The sequence below is a fragment of the Canis aureus genome, chromosome 23, assembly GCF_053574225.1.
Source record: "Canis aureus isolate CA01 chromosome 23, VMU_Caureus_v.1.0, whole genome shotgun sequence".
NCBI lineage: Eukaryota > Metazoa > Chordata > Mammalia > Carnivora > Canidae > Canis > Canis aureus.
In genome coordinates, this window is record NC_135633.1 from 10,955,192 (window position 1) to 10,979,366 (window position 24,175).

Below are 24,175 nucleotides of genomic sequence, written 5' to 3' on the forward strand. Positions count from 1 at the left end.
TTAAATTTTATCATTTGTTCCTTTTCTGCAGATAATGATATGGTTGTATGATCTATGAGATTACTTTCTTATCTTCACATTTCAAATATTCTACTTCATAGCTATTTAATCTTCTCATAGTCTAAAATTAAAATAATATGGGAGCATGAATAGGTAGGGCAGAGTGGATTTTTAGGGCAGTGAAACTACTCTGCGTGATACTATAATGGTAAATACAATATCATTATAGATTTGTCCATACCCATAGGTTGTAGAACACCAAGAGTGAACTCTAATGTAAATTTTGGACTTTGGGTGACTGTCATGTGTAAACGTGAGTGCATCAATTGCTACAAATTTACCACTCTGGTGGGTGATGCTAGTAATGAATGATATTATGCATGTTTGAGTGCTGGGGGTATATGGGAAATCTCTGCACCGTCCCTTCAATTTTGCTGTAAACCTTATACTGCTCTAAGAAAATAAAATCTTAATCATTCATTCATTCATTTATTTGAAAGAGAGAGAGGGTGTGCAAGTGGGGGAGTAAGGGTGGGGGTAGGGGTAGAAGGAGAGGGAGAGAGAATTGTAAGCAGATTCTGCACTGAGCTCAAGCCCCATATGAAGAAGGGCTCTATCTCACAACCCCAAGATCACAACTTGATTCAAAACGAAGATTTGGGAGCACCTGGTTGGCTTTGGCTAAGAGTCTGCCTTTGGCTCAGGTCATGATCTCAGGGTCGTAGGATTGAGTCCCACATTGGGCTCCCTGCTTGGAGGGACACTGCTTCTCTCTCTCCCTCCTCATGCTCTATCTCTAGCTCTCTCTCTCAAATAAATAAATAAATAAAATCTTTAAAACAACAACAACAACAAAAAACAACCAATCAAGAGTTGGACACTTAACCAACTGTGCCACCCAGGCACCCCAAATCTTAATTTTAAAAAACAGAAGTTTCAAAGATTGATTTTATTTTTTTTTAATTTTTATTTATTTATGATAGGCACACAGTGAGAGAGAGAGAGGCAGAGACACAGGCAGAGGGAGAAGCAGGCTCCATGCACCGGGAGCCTGACATGGGATTCGATATCAGGTCTCCAGGATCGCGCCCTAGGCCAAAGGCAGGCGCTAAACTGCTGCGCCACCCAGGGATCCCTCAAAGATTGATTTTAATTTATCCTTTGTCCTTTGAGTTTCTGATTTCTTTTGGAAGTCATTTCTTTATTTTTTCTCTTGATTTCTATTCATATGATGATTTATAGTATAGATTTCCTAATATTAAATCAATCTTACATTCCTAAAATAAATGTACTTGCTATTATATGGTATACTTTTGAAATACAATAATTTTGGTTTGGCATCAATACATATTACGAGTTTGAAAGCTTGCTTTCTTTTTGTATGCTCTGGAATAGTTTAAATAGCATTGGCAATCTGTTCTTTTTTCTTTTTTTTTCCTTAAGATTTCTTTATTTTTACTTGAGAAAGAGAGAGAGGGCAGAGGGAGAGGGATGGAAGAGAATCCCAAGCAGACTCCCCACTGAGCACAGAGCCAAACGTGAGGATCGATCTCATGACCTGCGTTGAAACCAAGAACTGGACACTTAACAAACTGAGACACCTGGATGTCCCGACAATCTGTTCTTTTAATAGTTTAACAGAATTTTTTTTGACACCCTCTGGGCCTGATGTGGTCTTTTTTAGAGCTAGCTCTCTGACAATTTTTCTATTTTACCTATAGAAATTGTTATAATTAGATTTTCTCTCTTTTGGTTTGCTTTGATGTTATTCTTCTTTAATTTTATATTTTTTAAGATTTTATTTATTTATTTATTCATGAGAGATACACAGAGAGAGGCAGAGACATAGGCAGAGAGAAAAGCAGTCTCCCTGCGGGGAGATTGAGCCTGATGCAGGACTCAATCCCAGGACCCTGGAATCACAACTTGAGTCAAAGGCAGACAATCACTGAGCCACCCAGGTACCCCATTCTTTCTCTTTTAAATCAGTGGCCTAATTCATTACTTTTCATTAATATAACAATTTAAGGCTAATCATTTTGATTCTTAGATGAGGCAAATATATTATCTATTTTAAAAATTAAGAGAAGCCAAATCAATACTAACATTAAATTTTGACCAGAAGAACAGGGTATGTGCTAATATAAGATGACCTCAACAACCAAATACTGAAACCTTCCTACTTTTTCTTTATCACTTACCTTGAAGGGAATCCAATTTAGCTTTAATTAGCATTCTTAATCTTGCCACTTCTTGTCTTTTCAGTTCATCAAGTTTTGTCCTCACATGGTGACTTACTAAATCCAGTTCTTTGCTTAGCCTCCCACTCTGTTAATAAAATTAACAAGTTAGTTTTATTTATTATATTCCATTTTTAGACTAGACACAATATATTAAAATTAGGGTTATGATATAGTGATAAATACTTTTAACTGATTTAGATAAATTTGATATCACAAGAAGCATTTTTTCCAGAAGACATACAGTTTATAACTCTAAAATCAAGATATGCAAAAACCATATACTATGGAAAGACCCCCCAAATGTCCATCAACTGATCAATGGATAAAGAAGATGTTATACATATATAATGGAATATTACTCAGCCATCAAAAAGAATGAAATCTTGCCATTTGCAATGATGTGGATGGAGTTAGAGTGTATTATGCTAAGGGAAATAAGTCAGAGAAAGACATATACCACATGATTTCACTCATATGTGGAATTTAAGAAACAAAACAGATGACTATACAGAAGAGAAAGAGGCAAACCATAAAATGGACTCTTACCACACTGAGGGTTGCAGGGGAGGTTGGGGGGATGGGTTAAACAGATTATGGATATTAAGGAGAGTACTTATTGTGAGGCGCACTGGGTCTTACATATGAATGATGAATCACAAAATTCTACACCTGAAACTAATATTACACTGTATGTTAATTGGAATTTATTTTTTTGTTGTTAATTGGAATTTAAATAAAAATTTAGAGAAAGAAAAAATAGAAATAAAAACAATATAATTGAAAGCATAATTAAAGAACAAAGGAAAAACCCAAAAAGTGGTTTGAATTGTAAAATGGTACAGCTACTTCAAAAAACAATTTGGCAGTTCCTCCAAAACTTAAACACAGAATTACCATATGACCCAGCAATTCCATTCTTAGGTATATACCTAAAGAATTGAAACATATGTTCACATAAAAACTTATACCTGAATGTTTATAGCAACATTATTCATACTAGCATAAAAGGTAGAAATAACCAAATGTCATCAGCTGATGAGTTGATAACCAAAATATGGAATATCCATAAAGTGTGATACTGTTCGGCCATAAAAAGAAATGAATATACTAATATAAGCTGCAATACAATGAACCTTGATAAAACATTATGCTAAGTAAAAAAAAACAAAAAAACAAAAAAAAAACAGACACAAAAGGTCACATATTGTATAATTCCATTATATGGAATGTCTAAAATAGGCAAATCCATAGAAATAGAAAGTAGATCAATGATTGTCAAGGGCTAAGAAGAGGGGAGAAAAGGTGAGTGATGGCTTAATGGGTATACGGTTTCTTTTGGGATAAAATGAAATTGTTTAAAAGTAAGTAGTGGTGATGGTCACATGTAGATATACTAAAACCTACTGAATTATAGGTTTGAAAGGGACAAGTTTTAAGGTATATGAATACTTTAACAAAGTAATTTCAATTACTTAATAATTTCAATAAAGTAATTAAAAAAGAACTTGGTCCCCTTAAGCTTTAGTAATTACATATATTACTTTTCAAAATTCGTCTTTTTTTACGTTGTCTCCTTTGATTACTTTTCTCATAGACGTGTACTTAGATACGTTTCAAAATTTCAGAAACAAAATAGCTAGTAGTTTACTTTTTCTTGTTTATAAATGCATTTGCAATCACAAACTATAAATCTAACTAGCAATCAGACAAACCTTTTAGGACTGAGTCAATGAGGCCCACTGAGGAAGGTAAAGAAAAGAAACCCCCTACAAGGGAGACCAAGAGAGAACATTCAGAGGTAAGAAGGAGAACTAGGAGAATATGCTGTTATAGAAGCAAAAAAAAAAAAAAAAAAAAAAAAAAAGAAAAGAATGGTCATCATCATTAATACAACAATGGTTCTCAAAGTGTGGTCCCCAAGTGGAAGCATTACCACCAACTGACCAACTGGGAACTTTAGAAATTCAAGCTCTAGACTTGCATCTACAATCAGAAAGTCTGTAGGTGGGGCCAAGAATCTGTGCTTCAACAAGCCCTAAAATCTGAAAACCACCGAGATAATATACAAGAGTCCAATAAGAAGAGAAATAAAAAGTATTCCCTGGATTTGGCAATTAAGAAGTCACTACAGGGATCCCTGGGTGGCGCAGCGGTTTGGTGCCTGCCTTTGGCCCAGGGCGAGATCCTGGAGACCCGGGATCGAATCCCACATCGGGCTCCCTGCATGGAGCCCGCTTCTCCCTCTGCCTGTGTCTCTGCCTCTCTCTCTCTCTCTCTCTATCATGAATAAATAAATAAAATCTTTAAAAAAAAAAAAAGTCACTACATCCTTCATGAAAGTATACTCAGTGGAGTGATATGGGCAAAGCCATAATCTTTCCAGTTGGCAATATTTGGGAAGTGAAGAAATGCAGTATGATTTCCCTTTCAAAATACTTGCTGAAAAGGAAAGGACAAATTCTAACTTTTTTCTCCCAGTTTTTCCTAAGAGTCTTTGTTGAGCTGTTTATAATGATTCTGTTGCCTTGTGTTTTATTGTCTATTTTAATTCTTGTATCTTTTTCATTGAATAACTATTTAACTTACTACATTTTGTCTCCCCCTGCCCCAATAGGGAACAAGAATTGACTGTGAAAGGCAGTTATAAAAGTATTCCCTATATCAAACCAGGATTAAGTTTCTATTGTACTTCCATTATCCACCTTTTTTATCTGTTACCTACAAATAATGTTCTTTTTTTTTTTTTTTAAGATTTATTTATTTGAGAGAGACAGAGAGAGAGAGAGCGACCACAAATGGAGAAGGGGAGAAGGAGAGAATCTCAAGACTCCTTCCTGAATCCAGACCCTGCCACAGGGCTCAATTTCAAGACCCAGCGCTCAGGACCTCAGCCAGAACCAAGAGTTAGACACTTAACCAACTGAGCCACCCAGGCACTGCTGCCTCCACATAATGTTCTTAATCCTAACTTAAGTAGATAAGAGACACTGAAAGTTCTATATTAAATATTATTCACCCCAGGAAATTAGTTCCACAGATCAAATTAATTCTTCAATTAGCAATAATCATGCCTCGGATTAATCTCATTGGCTACAATACTAGTAGCCACTGTGCAAAGCTCAAATTAATTCTTCAAAGGAAATGTAAGATTACTCTCAAGACAATTTAGGGAAATTACTGGCAGGATGCTATTACCTCCATCAAGAAAAATGACTTCCCATTGCCCCCTGCTGCTTCATACTGAATTATATGCCCATGCTCTGCGTCTCCAAAATCTACTATAACCTATCATACATTCATCCTAATAAACTTTTTCTAGATAATATTTATTCAGAATAAATTATGGGTTCTTTAAGAGCCTGAAAAGAGTCTCATCTTTGTATTCTCCATATTTAACTCAGTGTCTGGGATGCTCTAATGTTTGTTAAATAATTATTTAATTACATTTACCTTTATTTCCTCTATGTCTGCTTTCTGGAGCTTTTCTCTGAAATGATTATCTGTTTCCAGCACATCAATCACTTGCTTAAGATATTCGTCATAATAAAGTCCAGTATCCTTCAAATTAAGAAACAAACAATAATGTTTCTGAAAGTTTTTCCTTCCCTGCATCTAAAGATCTCAATCCTAAAATAAAAAATAAAAATAAAAAAGACTAGCAAAATGGCTTTGAGACATATCTATTTTGATAGCTGGGACAAAATGAAAAAGCTATATTTCTCAAAGAATTATATATCAGAACCAATATAATGTTTCATTGTTACGTAAAGGTACAAAGTTTTCTATATGACTTAGACAATGAGAACTTAACCAATAATATTAGTTGGTTTTACCCCATTTTCACCGGTCTTTCCTCATCTCTTTTGAATATAATACAATGTTTTCTTGGCTGGTGAGCACTACGTTGGTAATGTATTATGACTAATTCTCCTGTGCATTATTTAATATATGAACTACATTAAATAAACATTGTCTAATATTAAACAAAATATGCTATCCAATATTCTTTTACTGCTATTTCAGAAATAGTCCCTAAAAGTGCAATTTTATAAATAATAAATATTAGCAACATTTGGTTAAAATTCTTCCCACAAGGTTATCTTCATCATTTCACTTACTGGTGGTTCTATCTTTGCGCTGTCCACAGGTTGAGTTTTTACTTTTGTCTTGTCTATGTCTATAGGCACAGCTTCAAGAGCAGTAAGTATACAGGAAACCAAGAGAAAACAATATTGTAGTAAGATGATCCTCCACCTCATCTGAAATAAAGTTATAATTACAGTAAGGTCCTGGAAAGATGTCTTCAAACAAGAAATTTAATACAACAAAATAATTCTAGAAAGAGATTAAAAATAGATTGTAGTTTATCAAAATAATGCTTAAAACAGATCACTAAAGAAAATCAGGGGAGAAATGCTTTTCAACTAAAACTAAAAAGAAAAGGAAACAAAAATTTTATTTTTTTAAAGATTTTATATATTTATTTGAGAGAGAGAGCACGTGCATAGGGGAGAGCCAGAGGGAGAAGCAGACTCCCTGCCTCGTAGGGAGCCAGACACCTAACTCATCCTGGGACTCTAAGATCATGACCTGAGCCAAAGGCAGACACTAAACCAACTAAGCCACCTCGGCACCCCAGGAAACAAAATTTTAAAGTTTAAACAACTTATAGTATAAGAAAACATTTAGTTAATTGTAAAAGCTTCAAATAAAAGATGATAACAAGGGTCTCAAAAACTTAAAAAATAAATAATAAATTTTAAAAAAACTTAAAAAATAGCCCAAACTTAAGAAGGGAGAAGAAATACTTTTTTTCAATTAAAATCAAAATACTAGGGAGCCAAAATTGTTTCTAGATATATTTAATTTAGCTTCAACCTAATTTTGAAAATAAGCTGCTCTATAAATATAAGTTGATCAAAAGAGACAACTAGATAAAATGTTCTCTTAGCTGTATATGTATTATTTTATCATACCCAGTAGTCATTTGCTAAAATTCTTTTCAGTCAATAACTTTTCAAATAAATAGGTCAATAAAATATCAAGCTTGAAACAAGAGAGGAGGGCAGCTCAGGTGGCTCAGTGGTTTAGTGCCTGCCTTCAGCCCAGGGCATTATCCTGGAGTCCTGGGATCGAGTCCCACATCAGACTCCCTGCATGGAGCCTGCTTCTCCCTCTGCCTGTGTCTCTGCCTCTCTCTCTGTCTCTCATGAATAAATAAAATATTTTTAAAAATAAAAAATAAAATAAAATAAAATAAACAAGAGAGGAACAACTATTGCTATTCCCACAATGGTCTTCAGATTTTGTTTACTCCAACAGTTTTCACTCCATACAAATCTTAGTAACTCTGGAGGATCTACTACAAAAATTAGAAAGAATAAACATCTCATACTTAATTGATTTTATACATATAGACTCATGTTAGGGTCCAAGTTAAGAGTAATGGTCTGACCATCAGTGTGGAATATGCATTATTTAACTCAGAATCTCCCAAACTTAGCTCACTATGGACTTTTGTTTTCAACTGTTTTTATACTTACAACACAATTTGGAAAAGAATGCAGTCTCATTTTTACCACAACCCTAAATTGTAGATAGGGCAGGGACTCATTTTACAGATGAAGAAAATTTTAATTAAAACAATTCATTCACAGAACATGGTCTTGCATTAACAATCACTAGAACTCACATTTTAGTGCTATTTCTAATGTATCAAATTTTTTAGCATCTCTATTGAAATATAATTCACATGCCATAAAATTGCCCATCTAAGGATTTGTCTATTCCATAGAGATGCTACTCAATGTTTAATTCTCAAACCTGAAAGATCAAATCACCTGGGAACTTGATTCTCAGGCTGCACCAAGACCTCTGAAATCAGAATCTCTGATTTAAGAAACTTTCCAGGGATCCCTGGGTGGCGCAGCGGTTTGGCACCTGCCTTTGGCCCAGAGCGCGATCCTGGAGACCTGGGATCGAGTCCCACGTCGGGCTTCCGGTGCATGGAGCCTGCTTCTCTCTCTGCCTGTGTCTCTGCCTCTCTCTCTCTCTCTCTGTGTGTGACTATCATGAATAAATAAATAAAATCTTAAAAAAAAAAAAAAAGAAAAAGAAACTTTCCAGGTAATGCCCACACACATATGCTCAAGCCCAAGATTCATTCTCCTCTAGGACACTAGTTCTTGAACATGATCATTGTGAGTAAATGTTTTTCAGGATGAAATAATTGGGAGATGATGGCTCCATGAAGCTAAACAAGGTTTTATCATTGCAAGACTTTCAGAACTTGTGATGGGATACTATGTATTATGAATCTTTAATGGAAGGACGATTTGTTTCTCCACAGAAAGTATTCCTACCATGAATCACCTCCTCTTCCTACAATTATTTTTTTATAACTGAAGTTTCTTTCTCATCCACGCTTCATGCCCACTATGGGTGTATATTTTATTTTTGGTTTTTATTTTTGAGATAGAATTTACACATCACAAAACTTACTCTTTTAAACTGTACAATTCAGAGACTTATAGTATATTCACAAGATTGTTCAATTATCACCATGATCTAATTTTTTAGAATATTTTCATCACTCCAAAAAGAACCCTGTACCATTAACTGTCACTCCCCATTCCCTCATTCTTCCAACCCCTGACAATCATTAATCCACTTTCAATCTGTTAAGACTTGCCTACTGTGGACATTTCATATACATGGAATCATAGAACATGCGGCCTTTTGTATCTGGCTTTTTTCATTTAGCGCTCTATTTTCAAGGTCCAATCATGTTGTGAAATGAATCAGTACTTCATTCTTTTGTATGGCTTTTATATATACTACATTTTGTTTATCAATTCATCAGCTGATGGACATTTGGGTTGTTTCTACTTTTTTTGGCTGGTTTGATTAATGCTACTATGAACATTTGTGTTCAAGTTATTGTGTTACTATGTTTTCAGTTCTTTCAGTTATATATCAAGGAGTGGAATTTTTGGGTCAACTTCGTGACTCCATGTTTAAGTTTTTGAGGAATTGTCAAACTATTTACCATAGCACCATTTTACATTCTCATCAGCAATATATGAGGCTTCCAATCTCTCCACATTCTCACCAACATGTGTTATTGTCCATCTTTTTTATTATAGCCAACTTACTAGGCATGAAGTGGTGTCTCGTTTTGATGTTGATTTGCATTTCATTGGTTAAAAGGTGAAGCATTTTAACATGTATTTATTGGCTCTATCTTTACCTTTTTTAAAAAATTAAGTATCACTGAGTTAGCTGATTTTTTTAAAACTCTGAATTGAAATTTTTGTTACCTTTGCAAGTCCTGTGGGTCCCTGCCTATAGGCTGACCAAATGAGCATTAAGAAAGATAATAGTCGGGATCCCTGGGTGGCTCAGCAGTTTAGCGCCTGCCTTTGGCCCAGGGCGCAATCCTGGAGACCTGGGATCGAATCCCACGTCGGGCTCCCGGTGCATGGAGCCTGCTTCTCCCTCTGCCTATGTCTCTGCCTCTCTCTCTCTCTGTGTGTGTGACTATCATTAAAAAAAAAAAAAAAAAAAAAAAAAAAAATTTAAAAATTAAAAAAAAACACTGAAAAAAAAAAGAAAGAAAGAAAGATAATAGTCTAGGGGCACCTGGATTATTCAGTGGTTGAACGTCTACCTTTGGCTCAGGGTATGATCCCAGGGTCCTGGAATCAAGTCCCACATCAGGCTCCCTCCAGGGAGCCTGCTTCTCCCTATGCCTATGTCTCTGCCTCTGCCTGTGTCTCTCATGAATAAATAAATAAAAATCTTTAAAAAAAAAAAAAAAGGATAATAGTCTCAAGTGCAATAATGGCCCCAAAAGCCCAAATTATGACTTAATTTCTCAAGTCAACTTTGATGTCTTCTACACAATTTCTAAAGTTTAATTGAGGGATGCCTGGGTGGCTCAGTGGTTGAGCGTCTGCCTTCAGCTCAGGACGTGATCCTGAAGTCCCAGGATGGAGGCCCACATCGAGCTCCCCACAGGGAGCCTGCTTCTCCCTCTGCCTGTGTCTCTGCTTCTCTCTGTGTGTGTCTCTCTCATGAATAAATTAATTAAATAATTTAAATAAATAAAGTTTAATTGAGTCTCCATGGCTCCTAATAAGGTACACATCTAGTTGGAAAACGAATAAGTGTTGGCATTATTTGAATAGCCTTTCTATATTGTGCATACCGAAAGTCAGCTGAGTGATTTACCTCTGTAACTTCATTTTGAAGACCTCCTTAAGAACTGTGACTAGCCCTGGATATAGTCAATCCAGAGTTTAGAAGAATCTTTCACATAAACTCTTCCCCTCCATGCACAGTACCTCCAACGTCCCTTAGACTCTTCTCCTTTTACTACATAACACATATACACACAGGGAAATTAATAAGCAGTTCTGTCTCAGCAATTGGTAGCTGTCACATATTTTGAAATATGCTTTTTATTTTTTATGTTTTTTATTTTTTAAATTTTTATTTATTTATGATAGTCACATCACAGAGAGAGAGAGAGGCAGAGACATAGGCAGAGGGAGAAGCAGGATCCATGCACCGGGAGCCCGACGTGGGATTCGGTCCCAGGTCTCCAGGATCGCGCCCTGGGCCAAAGGCAGGCGCTAAACCGCTGCGCCACCCAGGGTTCCCGAAATATGCTCTTTTTAAAAATAGTGTCTACATTTACTTCAATATACAATAGAAGTCTGAGATTAATAAAAGTAAATTATAGTTAAATCAAATCTTGGAGGTACAATTCCTTTTGCAATTTGTCTCTTCTTCTCTTACTGTTCTGCTAAGTTTCCCATAAATGATAAGGCAAGTCAAGAGAGGAATATAGGGTTTTTTTTTAATGATTTTATTTATTTATTCATGAGAGACAGAGAGAGAGGCAGAGACACAGGCAGAGGGAGAAGCAGGCACCCTGCAAATAATCTGATGCAGGACTCCATCCCAGGATCACTACCTGAGCTGAAGACAGATGCTCAACCACTAAGCCACCCAGGTGCCCCAAGAGAGCAATATATTTGTACATATGAATGTGTGTCTGCACACCTGCATGCCCATACACACATCCCAGAGTCTCAAAATAACTAAGTATCAAAAAAGTCTCTGGGTATCTACTCTAATACATTAACTGAGTTTACAGTTCATTAACTTTCATTTGGAATCCAGACTTATTAAAAAATAATAATAGAAACCATCAATAGAGTGTTTACTATGTACTAAGCAGTATGCTTAATTTTTTTTATATTAAGTAATTAATTCTTACAAGGACTCTGTGAAATAAATATTATTACCTTCATTTTAAAATACAGGAAACTGAGACATAGAAGTTAAAAAACCTAATCTGGGTCACAGAGGAGTAAGTCATATAGCAAAGTTTGGGCCTAGGAATGACTAACTCCAAAGCCTATGACTGTTTTTAAGCAGAGGTTCTCAAAGTAGGATCCCTGGGCCAGCAGCAGCAGCATTACCTGGGAGTTTGTTAAAATGCAAATTACCAAGGCTTCCTACTGAGTATGAAAGTATAAACCAGTCATTCACTTTTCATAATCATCCAACATTTATATTCTTTTTTTCAAAAAGAGTGTGGAGCCTAACATGGGACTTCTAAATTGGAGAATTGGGGAGGGAGGGGCATAATCCATTTTCACAGCCTTATAGGTGATTCTGATGCATGCCAACATTTGAAAACATACTGCTTCCCTTTGCTCTATTATTCACAAACCGCTCTCCAAAGAGAAACAAAAGAAATGCTTATCTGAAGAGTAAATTTAGGTCCTCAAGGAACAGAAAAATGGGTGTTATATCTAAGAAGAGTAAGGCAAAATTAAATTTAGATCTACGTTCTAATTCTAGCTACACCATTCACTTGCTATGAGATCATAGGTCAATTAACTTTCCCTGCTTGTTTTCTTATTTTTAAAAATAATGGATTTTTTTAAAGGGGAATTTAACTAGATCTCAGTATTCTTTAAGCTCTTAAATTCTATCACCAGTTTTTTCTTTTTATTACAGAACTTTTTCTGTTGCATCACCAGAAATGATGGGGTGTCTGGGTGGCTCAGTTGGTTAAGCATCTGCCAGCAGCTCAGATCATGATCTCAGGGTCCTGGGATGGAGTCCGCATGAGGCTCTCTGATTAGGGAGGAGTCTGCTTGTCCCTCCCCCTCTGCCTCATCCACCCACACCCACCCCCCACCCTACCCTCTCTCTTAAAAAAACAAACAAGCAAAAAACTTAAAAAAGAGAAATGCTAATAAATTTGCTTGCATTCACACGAATTGTATGACATGATTAAGGTATATGATTTATAAGTGCTTTTAAACTAAATATTGCTTATTCAGCCAGTTTAAAATAACATTGGCAGAGCAAGACGATCTAGGTACTGAGATAAAAGAACACAAAAAACACCTACCAAAGAAACTTCCTATCTACGTACAGTAAAAATGAGGTAAAGCCAGAAACATTTAACTCTTTGGATATAGGGTGCCCTCTCACAAAACTTACATCTTGCTTCTGGAAGGAAATTCCTCCTTGATTTCAGGCTTAGAGATTGCCAGACTTGTATTTCATTCATGCTTGATTTATTTTTACTTTTGCAGGAAGGAGATAATGAATTGTGACTGCCATTTCAAAACCAAAAGCAGTTTCTTTTTTCTTTTTTTTCTTTTAAGATTTTATTTATTTATTCATGAGACAGAGAGAGAGGCAGAAACACAGGCAGAGGGAGAAGCAGGCTCCATGAGGGGAGCTCGATGTGGGACTCGATCCCAGGTCTCCAGGATCACACCCTGAGCCGAAAGCAGACACTCAACCACTGAGCCACCCAGGTGTCCCCCAAAAGCAGTTTCAATTTTTGATATTTTAGAGGACAAAGACTGAGATTTCAAGGAGAAATTTGCTTGTTTTCAAATCAAATACAACAGAACTAATTCAAAATAAATACAACTAGTTGCAAAAAAGAAATATACTATATGATTCTATTTATATTTAATGTCCAGAATAAGCAAATCCATAGAGAAAGAAAGTAGATTAATGGTTGTTTAGGACTATGGGGGTGCGGAGAGAGAGAAATGACTGCTAATTTGTATGGAGTTCCTTTTTGGGGTAATAAAAATGTCCTAAAATTAGAGAATAGTGATAGTTGTAAAATCTTGTCAATATACTAAAATCCTACACTTTAAAAGTGTGAATTTTGTGATACATTAATCAAATTTCAATTTTTAAAACAATAATGAAAAACAGCAAAAAATGTGTGAGCCTATAAAAAATGTGAACATAAGAAAAAGAACAAATACAATTTACAAACCATCATTAACCTGTAGAAATATGGAAGTATAAACTAGCCATTCACTTTTCATAATCATCCAATATTTATATATATATATATATTTTTTTTTTTTTCAAAAAGAGTGTAGAGCCTAATAATGTGGGGCTTGAACTTATGACCCTGAGATCAAGACCTGAGCTGAGATGAAGAGTCAGACACTTAACCAACTGAGCCACCCAGGTGCCCCTCCAATATTTATATTCTTAATGATTTTTTGTCTGCTTAAACTATCATTACTAAAAAGTAAATAAAAATCTTATGGTATGATTTTAGACATATGTTTTCCTTATAATTCTGTCAATTTTATGTAAATATTTTGAGGCTATGTTATTAAATGTATACAAATGTAAGCATTTCTAGCTTTCTGGTAGCTGTCTTTTATCACATTTGAGTCACTCTTATACCCTAACTTGCCTTAAGGTCTTTATTTGGTAGTACTATAGCTAAACTAGTTTTCTTTTGATTAGTGTGTGGAGATACACACTTTTTAATCCAGACTAATGATCTCTGTCTTATAACTGGAGTATTTTCTCTGTTTATATTTAATCAAATTACTGATAATGTATTTAAGCAATTCCAAAATGCAGTTTCCTGAGTTTAACATCTCAGAGATCAAAGAGTGTTTTTCATTTAATGGAATATTAAAATTATGATTCACCAAGTGGCAATAGCAACATAATCTTTATTGTCTGCACATGAAAATTATCATACCTATTCATACTCCCATTTCTTCAGATTGAGTTTTGACCGTTAGTACTTCAGAAATTGAGTTTAATCGCCATTTTAAATGTCTTTGAAGAGGATTATGATTTGGCATTGAAATAGTTATTTTGTAAGCATAGAAATGATGCAGTTGATATTAGTCATGCAAATATTTGGTGATAAAGGAATAATAGCAACTTTATGCTTTCTCGTAAAGAACTAAGTGCTTTACCTGACTTTAGACAGAAAGATACCACAAGCAGATAAAACTGTGTTATACTTTGTAACTGAGATGCAATAAGATTACCATTGAGTAGCCAAACAATGCAAATGAAGATATTAGAAACTAATTAAGCGTCCAAGAATTTTTTTTAAATTTTATAGAATATGAGACTGATTTGATGGATTCATGCATGGTTAAGACAAATAACAATTTGCATAGCATAGCTATGGAAGCATACCTTCCATGAATTTTGAGGAAAAAAACAAAGTTGAGTTGGTCAATAGAAAATGCTAACAAAATCCTGATGTTCCTTTAAATAGCTTAAAATGGTACACCAATGCTAAAGTCTAACAAGACTGATACCCTGAGAATGAGTTAGAAAGTAGCATATCACTGTAACACTATGCATAAATGTCAATGGCCAAAAGTTGCTGCCATATTAAATTTTGAACTACAAAATAATTACCCGAAAAATGTTATTGTATGCATAAAAGGGTGAGGGAGAAGGGATGGCAGGGGATGGATGATGGCTGAGCTAAAAGAAGGCTGGCTAAATCTGGTTTGAATGCCCAAGAGCCCTCCATAACCTGCTAAGTATTAGTCTAGTTCTTGATACATTGTAAGGCCATGTATTTGAATATTTAAAGAACAGGATGCCTAAAAAGTAACACAACCTGATGTTATTCCTGATACCATGTATAGACCACTGCAATCTTCAGTGTTGCAGTCAACAAACTAGAAGATGTATCTGAAAACTTTCCGTTGTCACCCTCAAGAAAGCACTGGTATCAAAGCTTGCTAAATGAGTGTGAGGGTTAGAAGAAACTGCAGGCAAAGGGACTTGAAGAATTTCCCAGAAGAAAATCACCCTCAGCCTCCATAGCAGAAAGAACAATGTGCAGAAAAACACAGACATTGACAAGTCTGAATCAAGAAAATGTTTCAAAAGAAATCAGATTATAAATATGCAAAAGTCTTAGGAATACTTTAACCACTTTATATATGCCCAAAGTGATGTGAGAAAAATCTCTATGTCTACGTGAATCTAAAAATGCACTTTCATGGGCAGCCTGGGTGGCTCAGCGGTTTAGCGCCGCCTCCAACCCAGGGTGTGATCCTGGAGACCCGGGGTCGAGTCCTGCATCGGGCTCCCTGCATGGAGCCTGCTTCTCCCCCTGCCTGTGTCTCTGCCTCTCTCTGTGTGTGTGTGTATCTCATGAATAAATAAATAAAATCTTTAAAAAAAAAAAAAAAAAGATCTACACGCAAACTTTCAAAAATAAAAATAAAAAAATAATAAATAATAAAAATGCACTTTCAGCAAACAGTAAATGAAGTTGTAAGTGACAAAGCATAGTCTCATAGTTTAATTGTCAGGATTCTTTTCTATATGATACATATTGGTATGTCTTAATATCAGTGAAGTCTTTGAGTCAGTGAAATAACTTATCAGGTTTTAAATCTACCATCTTCTTTCAGATTCTCTATTTATCCTGCCTCTTTAATATTTACTTCCTCTCCTTTCTTGCCTTTTTTTTCTTTTTTTTAAAGATTTTATTTATTTATTCATAAGAGGCATAGACACAGTCAGAGGGAGATGTAGGCACTCTGTTGGGAGCCTGATGCGGGACTCAATCCCAGGATCCCGGGATAAGGATCATGATCTGAGCCAAAGGTAGATGCTTAACCACTGAACCACCCAGGTGTCCCGCTTTTTTTCTTTTTTATTAGTGGAGAATTTAAAAAATATTTTTCTCCTTCTAATAGTTTCTAATCTTTTAGTATTTATTCTAGAAATAATTAGGGCAATTAACTTATTCAAATCTAAAGTTTATTAAGACATTTACTTATTTAAAAAAATTTTTTTTAATTCCAGTATAATTCATACCATGTTTTATTAAATTCAGGAGTATAATATAGTGATTCAACAATTCTATGCATTACAAGAAAAAATTCTATGCATTACTTAATGCTCATCATGATCAATGTACTCTTCATCCTCTTTACCTATTTCACCCATCCCCCCACCCACCTCCCCTCTGGTAACTACCAGTTTGTTCTCTATATTTAAGAATCTGTTCTTTTGTTTGGGTTTTTTTTTCTTTCTGTTAAACCATTTACTTTTCAATAAGGGCTCAAGAATATTAACTATTATCAGAACAAAAGAAGTGGAGGGGAGTCTGGGTGGCTCAGCAGTTTAGCATCTGCCTTCGGCTCAGGTCATGATCACAATCCCAGGATCCTGGGATGGAATCCCATGTGGGGCTCTCCCTGGGGAGCCTGCTTCTCCCTCTGCCTATGTCTCTGCCTCTCTCTCTGTGTCTCTTATGAGTAAAATTTTTTTTAAATTTTTAATTAAAAAAAGAAGTGGAAAATATTCTAGCATATTAGGTAGAAAAGTAATGACATAAAAATTTCTTTAAATACCAAGATAATGTCAAATGTATTAGATACATGTTTATAGATTTTCATAAACCAGATAATATGCAAAACATCCATACAAAATAAGGACAGATGAAGTATAAGGAGAGGCAATGGGAAGATGGGGAAACTAATCTATTTTTCTTCCAATATCTGCTCAGTGAGAATGGCCTCCTTTGCTTTATCACCTTCTTCTTCCATAAGAAGAGATTGAAGGAAGACCCTGGGTGGAACTGTGCTGAAACAGTAGACTGATCCAACCATCACAGGCAGATAATTTATGCTCTAAAGTTGAATGATCTGAAATTCTAAATCAGATGATGATCTTAAGACTGCATGGAAAGCACTGCACCCAAGGGCATCAGATCCTCAGGCCAAAATACAAAGTAAGCAGAATTCTGAAACCTCTTCTACCATTCCATAGATAGAAAATAGTTTCCAAATCCTAAAAGGAAGCTTACCTCTCTTCTCCTGTCTCCAACAAATCAAAATGTCCATTCATATACACAGGCAGATTTTTAACTATTGATTCATACCAGTAGTTATCCAAATTAAGTTTACATGGGGGGAGTGTGTGTGTGTGTGTGTATGTCTGATAGCTTCCTGTTTTGATCACAAAAAGAGATACGCCGGAAATAGTTAAAAAGAATGGTTATGGGTAAGAGGAGTTAAAAGTACAAAAACCGAGAGTAGCTTGTTTCTCTTATCTTGTAGTAGTCTATTCCTCCTTCATCTATCTTTTTCTCCCTCTCTTTTCTTCCTTTTAAATTGAAGTGTATTTTCTTTAATCTATTGTATATATTAATTTAACAACTATTTATTAAGTACCCTCAATGTACCAGACATGTTAGATACAAGGGTAAAAACAAGATAGACATGGCTCTTCCCCTCTAGGCCTTCCAATCTACTGTAGAAGGTTGCCTATCAAATACACAATTGCAATTTGATACTACCCAAAGCAATCTACACATTTAATGCAATCTGCATCAAAATACTACTAACATTTTTCACAGTGCTAGAAGAAACAACTTTACAATTTGTATGGAACCACAAAAGACCACAAATAGCCAAAGCAATTCCAGAAAAGTAAAACAAAGCTGGGGGGGGGGGGGGTGGGCAGAGAAACAGGCAGAGGGAGAAGCAGGCTCCATGCACCGGGAGCCCGATGTGGGACTTGATCCCGGGTCTCCAGAATCGCGCCCTGGGCCAAAGGCAGGCGCCGAACCGCTGCGCCACCCAGGGATCCCCCCACACTGGATTTCAAGCTCTATTACAAAGCTGTAGTCAAGAAAGTATGGTCAGCACATAAACAGACACATAGGTCAATGGAACAGAATAGAGAACCCAGAAATGGACCCACCACTCTATGGTCAACTAATCTTGAACAAAGTAGGAAAGAATATCCAATGGATAAAAGACAATCTCTTTAACAAATGGTGTTGAGAAAACTGGACAGCAACATGCAGAAGAATAAAAACTGGACCACTTTTTTAAACCATACACAAAAAATAAATTCAAAATGGATGAAAAACCTTAATGTGAAATAGGAAACCATCAAAATCCTAAAGGAGAACACAGACAGAAATCTCTTTGACCTTGACCATAGCAACTTACTAGACACATCACCATAGGCAAGGGAAACAAAAGCAAAAATTAATTAGCAGGACTTCATCAAGATAAAAGGCTTCTGCACAACAAAGGAAACAATCAACAAAACTAAAAGGCAGCCTATGGAATAGGAAAAGATATTTGCAAGCAACATATCTGCTAAAGGGTTAGTATCCAAAATCTACAAAGAACTTATCAAACTCAACACCCAAAAAGCAAATAAACTAGTTAAGAAATGGGCAAATGACATGAATAGACACTTTTACAAAGAAGACATCCAGATGGCTAAGAGACACATGAAAAGTTGTTCAACACCATTCAGCATCAGGGAAATACAAAATCAAAACTACAATGACCATCTCATTGTCAGATGGCTAAAATTCACAATACAAGAAATAGGTATTGGTGAGGATGCAGAGAAAGGGATTGCACTGTTGGTGGGAATGCAAACTGGTGTAGCCACTCTGGAGAACAGTATGGAGGTGCCTCAAAATGTTAAAAATAGAACTACCCTAAGATCCAGCAATTGTACTACTAGGTATTTACCCAAAGATACAAACACACAGATTCAAAGGGATACATGCACCCCAATGTTTATAGCAGCATTATAAACAATGCCCAAACCATGGAGAAAGCCAAATTTCTATCAATTAATGAATGGATAAAGAAGATGTAGTATATATATGCAGTGGAATAGTAAAAAGAATGAAATCTTATCATTTGTAAGGACACGGATGAAGCTAGAGTGTATTATGCTAAGTGAAATAAGTAGGAGAACAAATACCATATGATCTCATTCATATGTGGAATTTAAGAAAGAAAACAGATGAACATTATGGAAAGGGGAAAAAGACAAAAAGGAGAGAAGGAAATAAGCCATAAGAGACTCTTAACAGCGGAGAACAAACAGGGTTGATGGAGAGAGGTGGGGCATGGGCTAGATAGGTGATGGGTATTAAGGAGGGCACTTGTCATGAGGAGCACAGGATCTCATATGTAAGTGATGAATCACTGAATTCTACTCCAGAAAACCTTAAAGACTCTACCAAAAAGCTATTAGGATTAATGAATTCAGTAAAGATGCAGGATACAAAAGCAATATATAGGAATCTGTTATTTCTATACACTAAGAATAAAGTAGCAGAAAGAGAAATTACAATCCCATTTACAGTTGCATTAAAAAGAATAAAATAGCTAGAAAAAAAATTAATCAAGGAGGGAAAAGAACCATACTCTGAAAACTATAAGACACTGATGAAAGAAACTGAAGACAACACAAACAATTGGAAAGAGATACCAGTTTTGGATTGGAAGAAATAATATTGTTAAGATGTCCATACTACCCAAAGCAATCTACAGAGTCAGTGCAATCCCTATCAAAATAACAATAGTACTTTTCAGAAAACTGGAACATAATCCTAAAGCTTGTATTAACCCACAAAAGACTCTGAATTGCCAAAGCAATCTTTTCATTTTTCTTTTTTTTTTCTTTTCTTTTTTTTTTTTTAATTTTAGAGAATGATAGAGAGCCAGGGGAAAGGGTAGAAAGAGAGGGAGAGGGAAAATCCCAAGCAGACTCTGAGCTGAGCACAGAGTACCCAGGCACCCCACCAAAGCAATCTTGAGAAGAACAACAAAGCTGGAAGTATCACAATCCCAGATTTTTATGCTACAGAACAAAGCTACAGTAATCTAAACAGTGTGGTATTGGCACAAAAACAGACACATAAATCAGTAGAACAGAACACAGAGCCCAGGAGTGCCTGGGTACCTTAGTCAGTTAGATGGCTGCCTTTGGTTCAGGTCATGATCTCAAGGTCCTGGGATTGATCCCTGCATCAGGCTTCATGCTCAGCGGGGAGTCTGCTTCTCCCTTTCCCTCTGCCCCTTCCCCCTGCTCATGTTTTTTTTTTCTCTCTCTCCCTCTCTCTCAAATAAATAAATAAAATATTTAAGGAAAAAAAAAAGGGGGTTGCTGCTGAGTGGCTCAGTGGGTTAAGGGGTCTGCCTTTGGCTCAGGTCATGATCCCAGGGTCCTGGGACCAAACCCTACAACAGGCTCCCTGCTCATAAGGGAGCCTGCTTCTCCCTCTCCTCCTTGTTTGTACACTCTCACCATCTCTGTTATCTGTTTCTCTCTCTCAAATAAATAAAATCAGAAAGAAAGAAAGAAAGAAAGAAAGAGAAAGAAAGAAAGAAAGAAAGAAAGAAAGAAAGAAAGAAAAGAAAAGAAAAGAAAAGAAAAGAAAAGAAAGAAAAAGAAAGGAAGAAAGAATACAGAGCCCCAAAATAAACCCACACTCATATGGTCAATTACTTTACCATAGGGGTGCCTGGATGGCTCAGTTAAGCATCTGACCCCTAATTTCAGCTCAGGTTATAGCCTCGGGTCAGGCTTGTGCGGAGCCTACAGACTGCTTAAGATTCTCTCACCCTGGGGTGCCTGGATGGCTCAGTTGGTTGAGCAGCCAACTCTCAGTTTCAGCTCAGGCCATGATCTCAGGGTTGTAAGATAGAGCCCTGCCTGCATCAGGCTCCATGCTCAGTGGGGAGTCTGCTTGAGATCTTTTATCCCTCTCCCTCTGCTCCTCCCTTGCTTATATGCATGCATTCTCTCTTTCTCTCAAATAAATAAATCTTTTTTTATTTTTTATTTTTTATTTTTTTAAATCTTTTTTTAAAAAAAAAAAAAAGATCCCCTCTCTCCTCTCCCTCTGCCCCTACACCCCACTTGCATACTCTCTCTCTTTTAAAAAAATTAATCTATGACAAAGGAGACAATAATATACAATGAGGGAAAGATAGTCTCTTCAATAAATAGTTTTGGTAAAACTGGACAGCTACATGCAAATGAATGAAACTAGACCACTTTCTTATGTCATATTAAAAAATAAATTCAAAATGGATTAAAGACCTATATCTCAGATCTAAAACCATAAAATTCCTAGAAAAAAAAAAAACAAGTACTCTTCTTTTGACATCAGCTTTAGTAATATTTTTCTAGACATGTCTCCTTTGGCAAGGGAAGCAAAAGCAAAAATAAACTATTGGGACTTCATCAAATTAAAAAGCTTTTTGCACAGTAAAGGAATCCATCAGCAAAATAAAAAGGGAATCTGCTGAATGGGAAAAGATATTTGCAAATGATATACCCAATAAGAAGTTAATATCCAAAATATATAAAAAATTCATGCAACTTGATAGAAAAACAAACAAAAACTCTGATTTAAAAAAAGGGCAGAGGACCTGAACAATATTTTTCCAAAGAAGACAGACAGATGGTCAACAGACACCTGAAAAGATGCTCAACATCACTCATCATTAGGGATATACAAATCAAAACTACAATGAGATATCACCTTACACCAATCAGAATAGCTAGTATCCATAAGAAATAACAAGTGGTGACCAAAATGTAAAGAAAAGGGATCCCTTTTGCACTGTCAGTGGGAATGTAAATTGGTGCATTTAACAGGAGGAAGGTTCCTCAAAAAATTAAAAATAAAAAAGTATATGATCCAGTAATGCTACTGCAGGTATTTACTCAAAAAAAAAAAAAAATGAAAACACTAATTGGAAAAGATATATGCACCCCTATGTTTACTGCAGCATTATTTACAATAGTGAAGACATGGAAGCAACCCCAGTGTCCACAGATAGATGAATGGATATAGAAAATGTGGTATATAAAAAAAAAGAAAGAAAATGTGGTATATAACATGGAATGTTACTCAGCCATAAAGAAGAGCAAAATCTTGTCATTTGCAACAACAGGGATATACCTAGAGGGTATTATGCTAAGTAAAATAAATCAGACAAAGTCATACCCATATGATTTCACTTTTGTGTGGAATCTAAAAAGCAAAACGAATGAACAAACAAAAACAGATTCTTAAATACAAAGAATAAACTGGTGGTTACCAAATGGAAGAGAAGTGGAGGAATGGGTAAAATAGGTGAAGGGAATTAAGAGATATAAACTTACAGTTAAAAAATAAATAAAATAATAAACATAGTTATAAAATAAATAAAAATAAAAATACAAAAAAATAAGTATGAAAAGTGCAGCACAGGAAATATAGTCAATAATAGGGTAGGAGCACCTGAGTGACTCAGTCGGTTAAGTGTCTGCCTTCAGCTCAGGTCATGATCCTGGGATCCTGGGATTGAGTCCTGCCTCCAGCTCCCTGCTCAGTGTGGAGTCTACTTCTCTCCCTGCCCTTGCTGCCCTCCCTCAAATAAATACTTTAAAAATGGGGACGCCTGGGTGGCTTAGCAGTTAAGCTCCTGCCTTTGGCCCAGGGCATGATCCTAGAGACCAGGGATCGAGTCCCACAAGGGGCTCCCTGCCTGTCTCTGCTTCTCTTCTCTCTGTGTCTATCATGAATAAATAAAATCTTTAAAAATATATACTTTTAAAATAGTAATAATAATAATAGTGTAATGACTTATATGGTGATAGGTAGTAAGTACCCTTATTAGAGTAAGCACTGAGTAATATATAGAACTGCTAAGTCACTATGTTAGCTATATTTCAATAATAAAAATAACAGTAATAACCAGAACAGATACTTAATAATTATTGACAGGAAAGCTTCTATAATGAATCACGAGATAAAAGTAAAAAAAAAAAAAAACACACCATAATCTATTAAAGTTATTTCATTCTGAAGACAATCATCAGAGCAGAGCTGTGTCATTTACCAAAGCTTCTATGAGTGGTTATCACAGCTTATAGATCTGAGATGAAAGAGAAAAAAAAAAAAAAAGATCCATATGATGGCAGAGACTCCTGTTTGCCTGCCAATATCCAAATCTTCCCTTCCTTCTCAGTAACAAAAGCACAATTTTATTCAGGATAGCTCTGCATCCAGCTACCTTTTCCTGCTTCCCTGGTAACCTGAGCTTTGGTTTGGGCACTCTCCTTAAAGGAAGAGGACCCATCTTCCGTCTTTGCCTTGCTGCCGGGACTTAGCTGTGATGATTAGAACTGGCAACTATCTTGGACTACAAGGACCAGTGCCACATTTTAGGGATGGCAGAGCAAAGAACTGGAAAAAGCTTAGGTCCCTGATAACTTTATGAAGCTATTACACTTATCCTAGACAACCTACTTCAAGAATTATTTTACATGGGAAATTACATATTGTGTGTTTAAGCCACCATTAAATCTGTTTTTATTTTTTGCTTTCTTAACTGATCACTTACCTTCAGATAGATAAAGAATTTGTATCTCCTTTTTACAGATCACGCAACTGAGATCCAGAGAGGTAAGATGATTTGCACAATATCCAATCAGTGAAGAGGTGGGTCTTGGCTCCGAAGTCAATGCTTTTTCACTTAACACTGTTCTAAATATTAAAAAAATGAAATAAAAACAGATTAAATATAAACATAAACTTAGACTTATTGCAGCGGTAATGGCATATGATAGTGTATATATTTGTCACATCCTGTAAACAGAAAAAGTACCAAGTTTTTATGATGTGGAAGGAGACTAAATTATATCAAAATCCAGTGGAGAGGGGAGAGAGAAATATTAAACAGAATCAAAGACCAGAATAAACAAAGATACTGATTTATTATGCCAAGGATTTACTGTACCATTCCCCTTATAAATAAGAATTC

General features: G+C 35.8%; 1 protein-coding gene and 1 pseudogene across 5 annotated transcripts in view; both read right to left on the reverse strand.

Moving 5' to 3' along the window:
• NUCB2 (nucleobindin 2) overlaps window positions 1-24,175 on the reverse strand; it is a 49,243-nt gene that overhangs the window by 19,329 nt on the left and 5,739 nt on the right. For all 5 annotated transcript variants that reach the window (XM_077866325.1, XM_077866323.1, XM_077866321.1 and 2 more), the window contains exons 2-5: window positions 23,756-23,898; window positions 6,362-6,502; window positions 5,694-5,801; window positions 2,202-2,328 (exon numbers count right to left, since the gene is read on the reverse strand). In XM_077866325.1, coding sequence (XP_077722451.1) covers window positions 2,202-2,328; window positions 5,694-5,801; window positions 6,362-6,502 — 376 coding nt within the window. In that variant the 5' untranslated portion in view covers window positions 23,756-23,898. The remainder of the gene's footprint in view (window positions 1-2,201; window positions 2,329-5,693; window positions 5,802-6,361; window positions 6,503-23,755; window positions 23,899-24,175) is intronic.
• Window positions 5,232-5,363, reverse strand: LOC144295589 (U4 spliceosomal RNA; annotated as a pseudogene).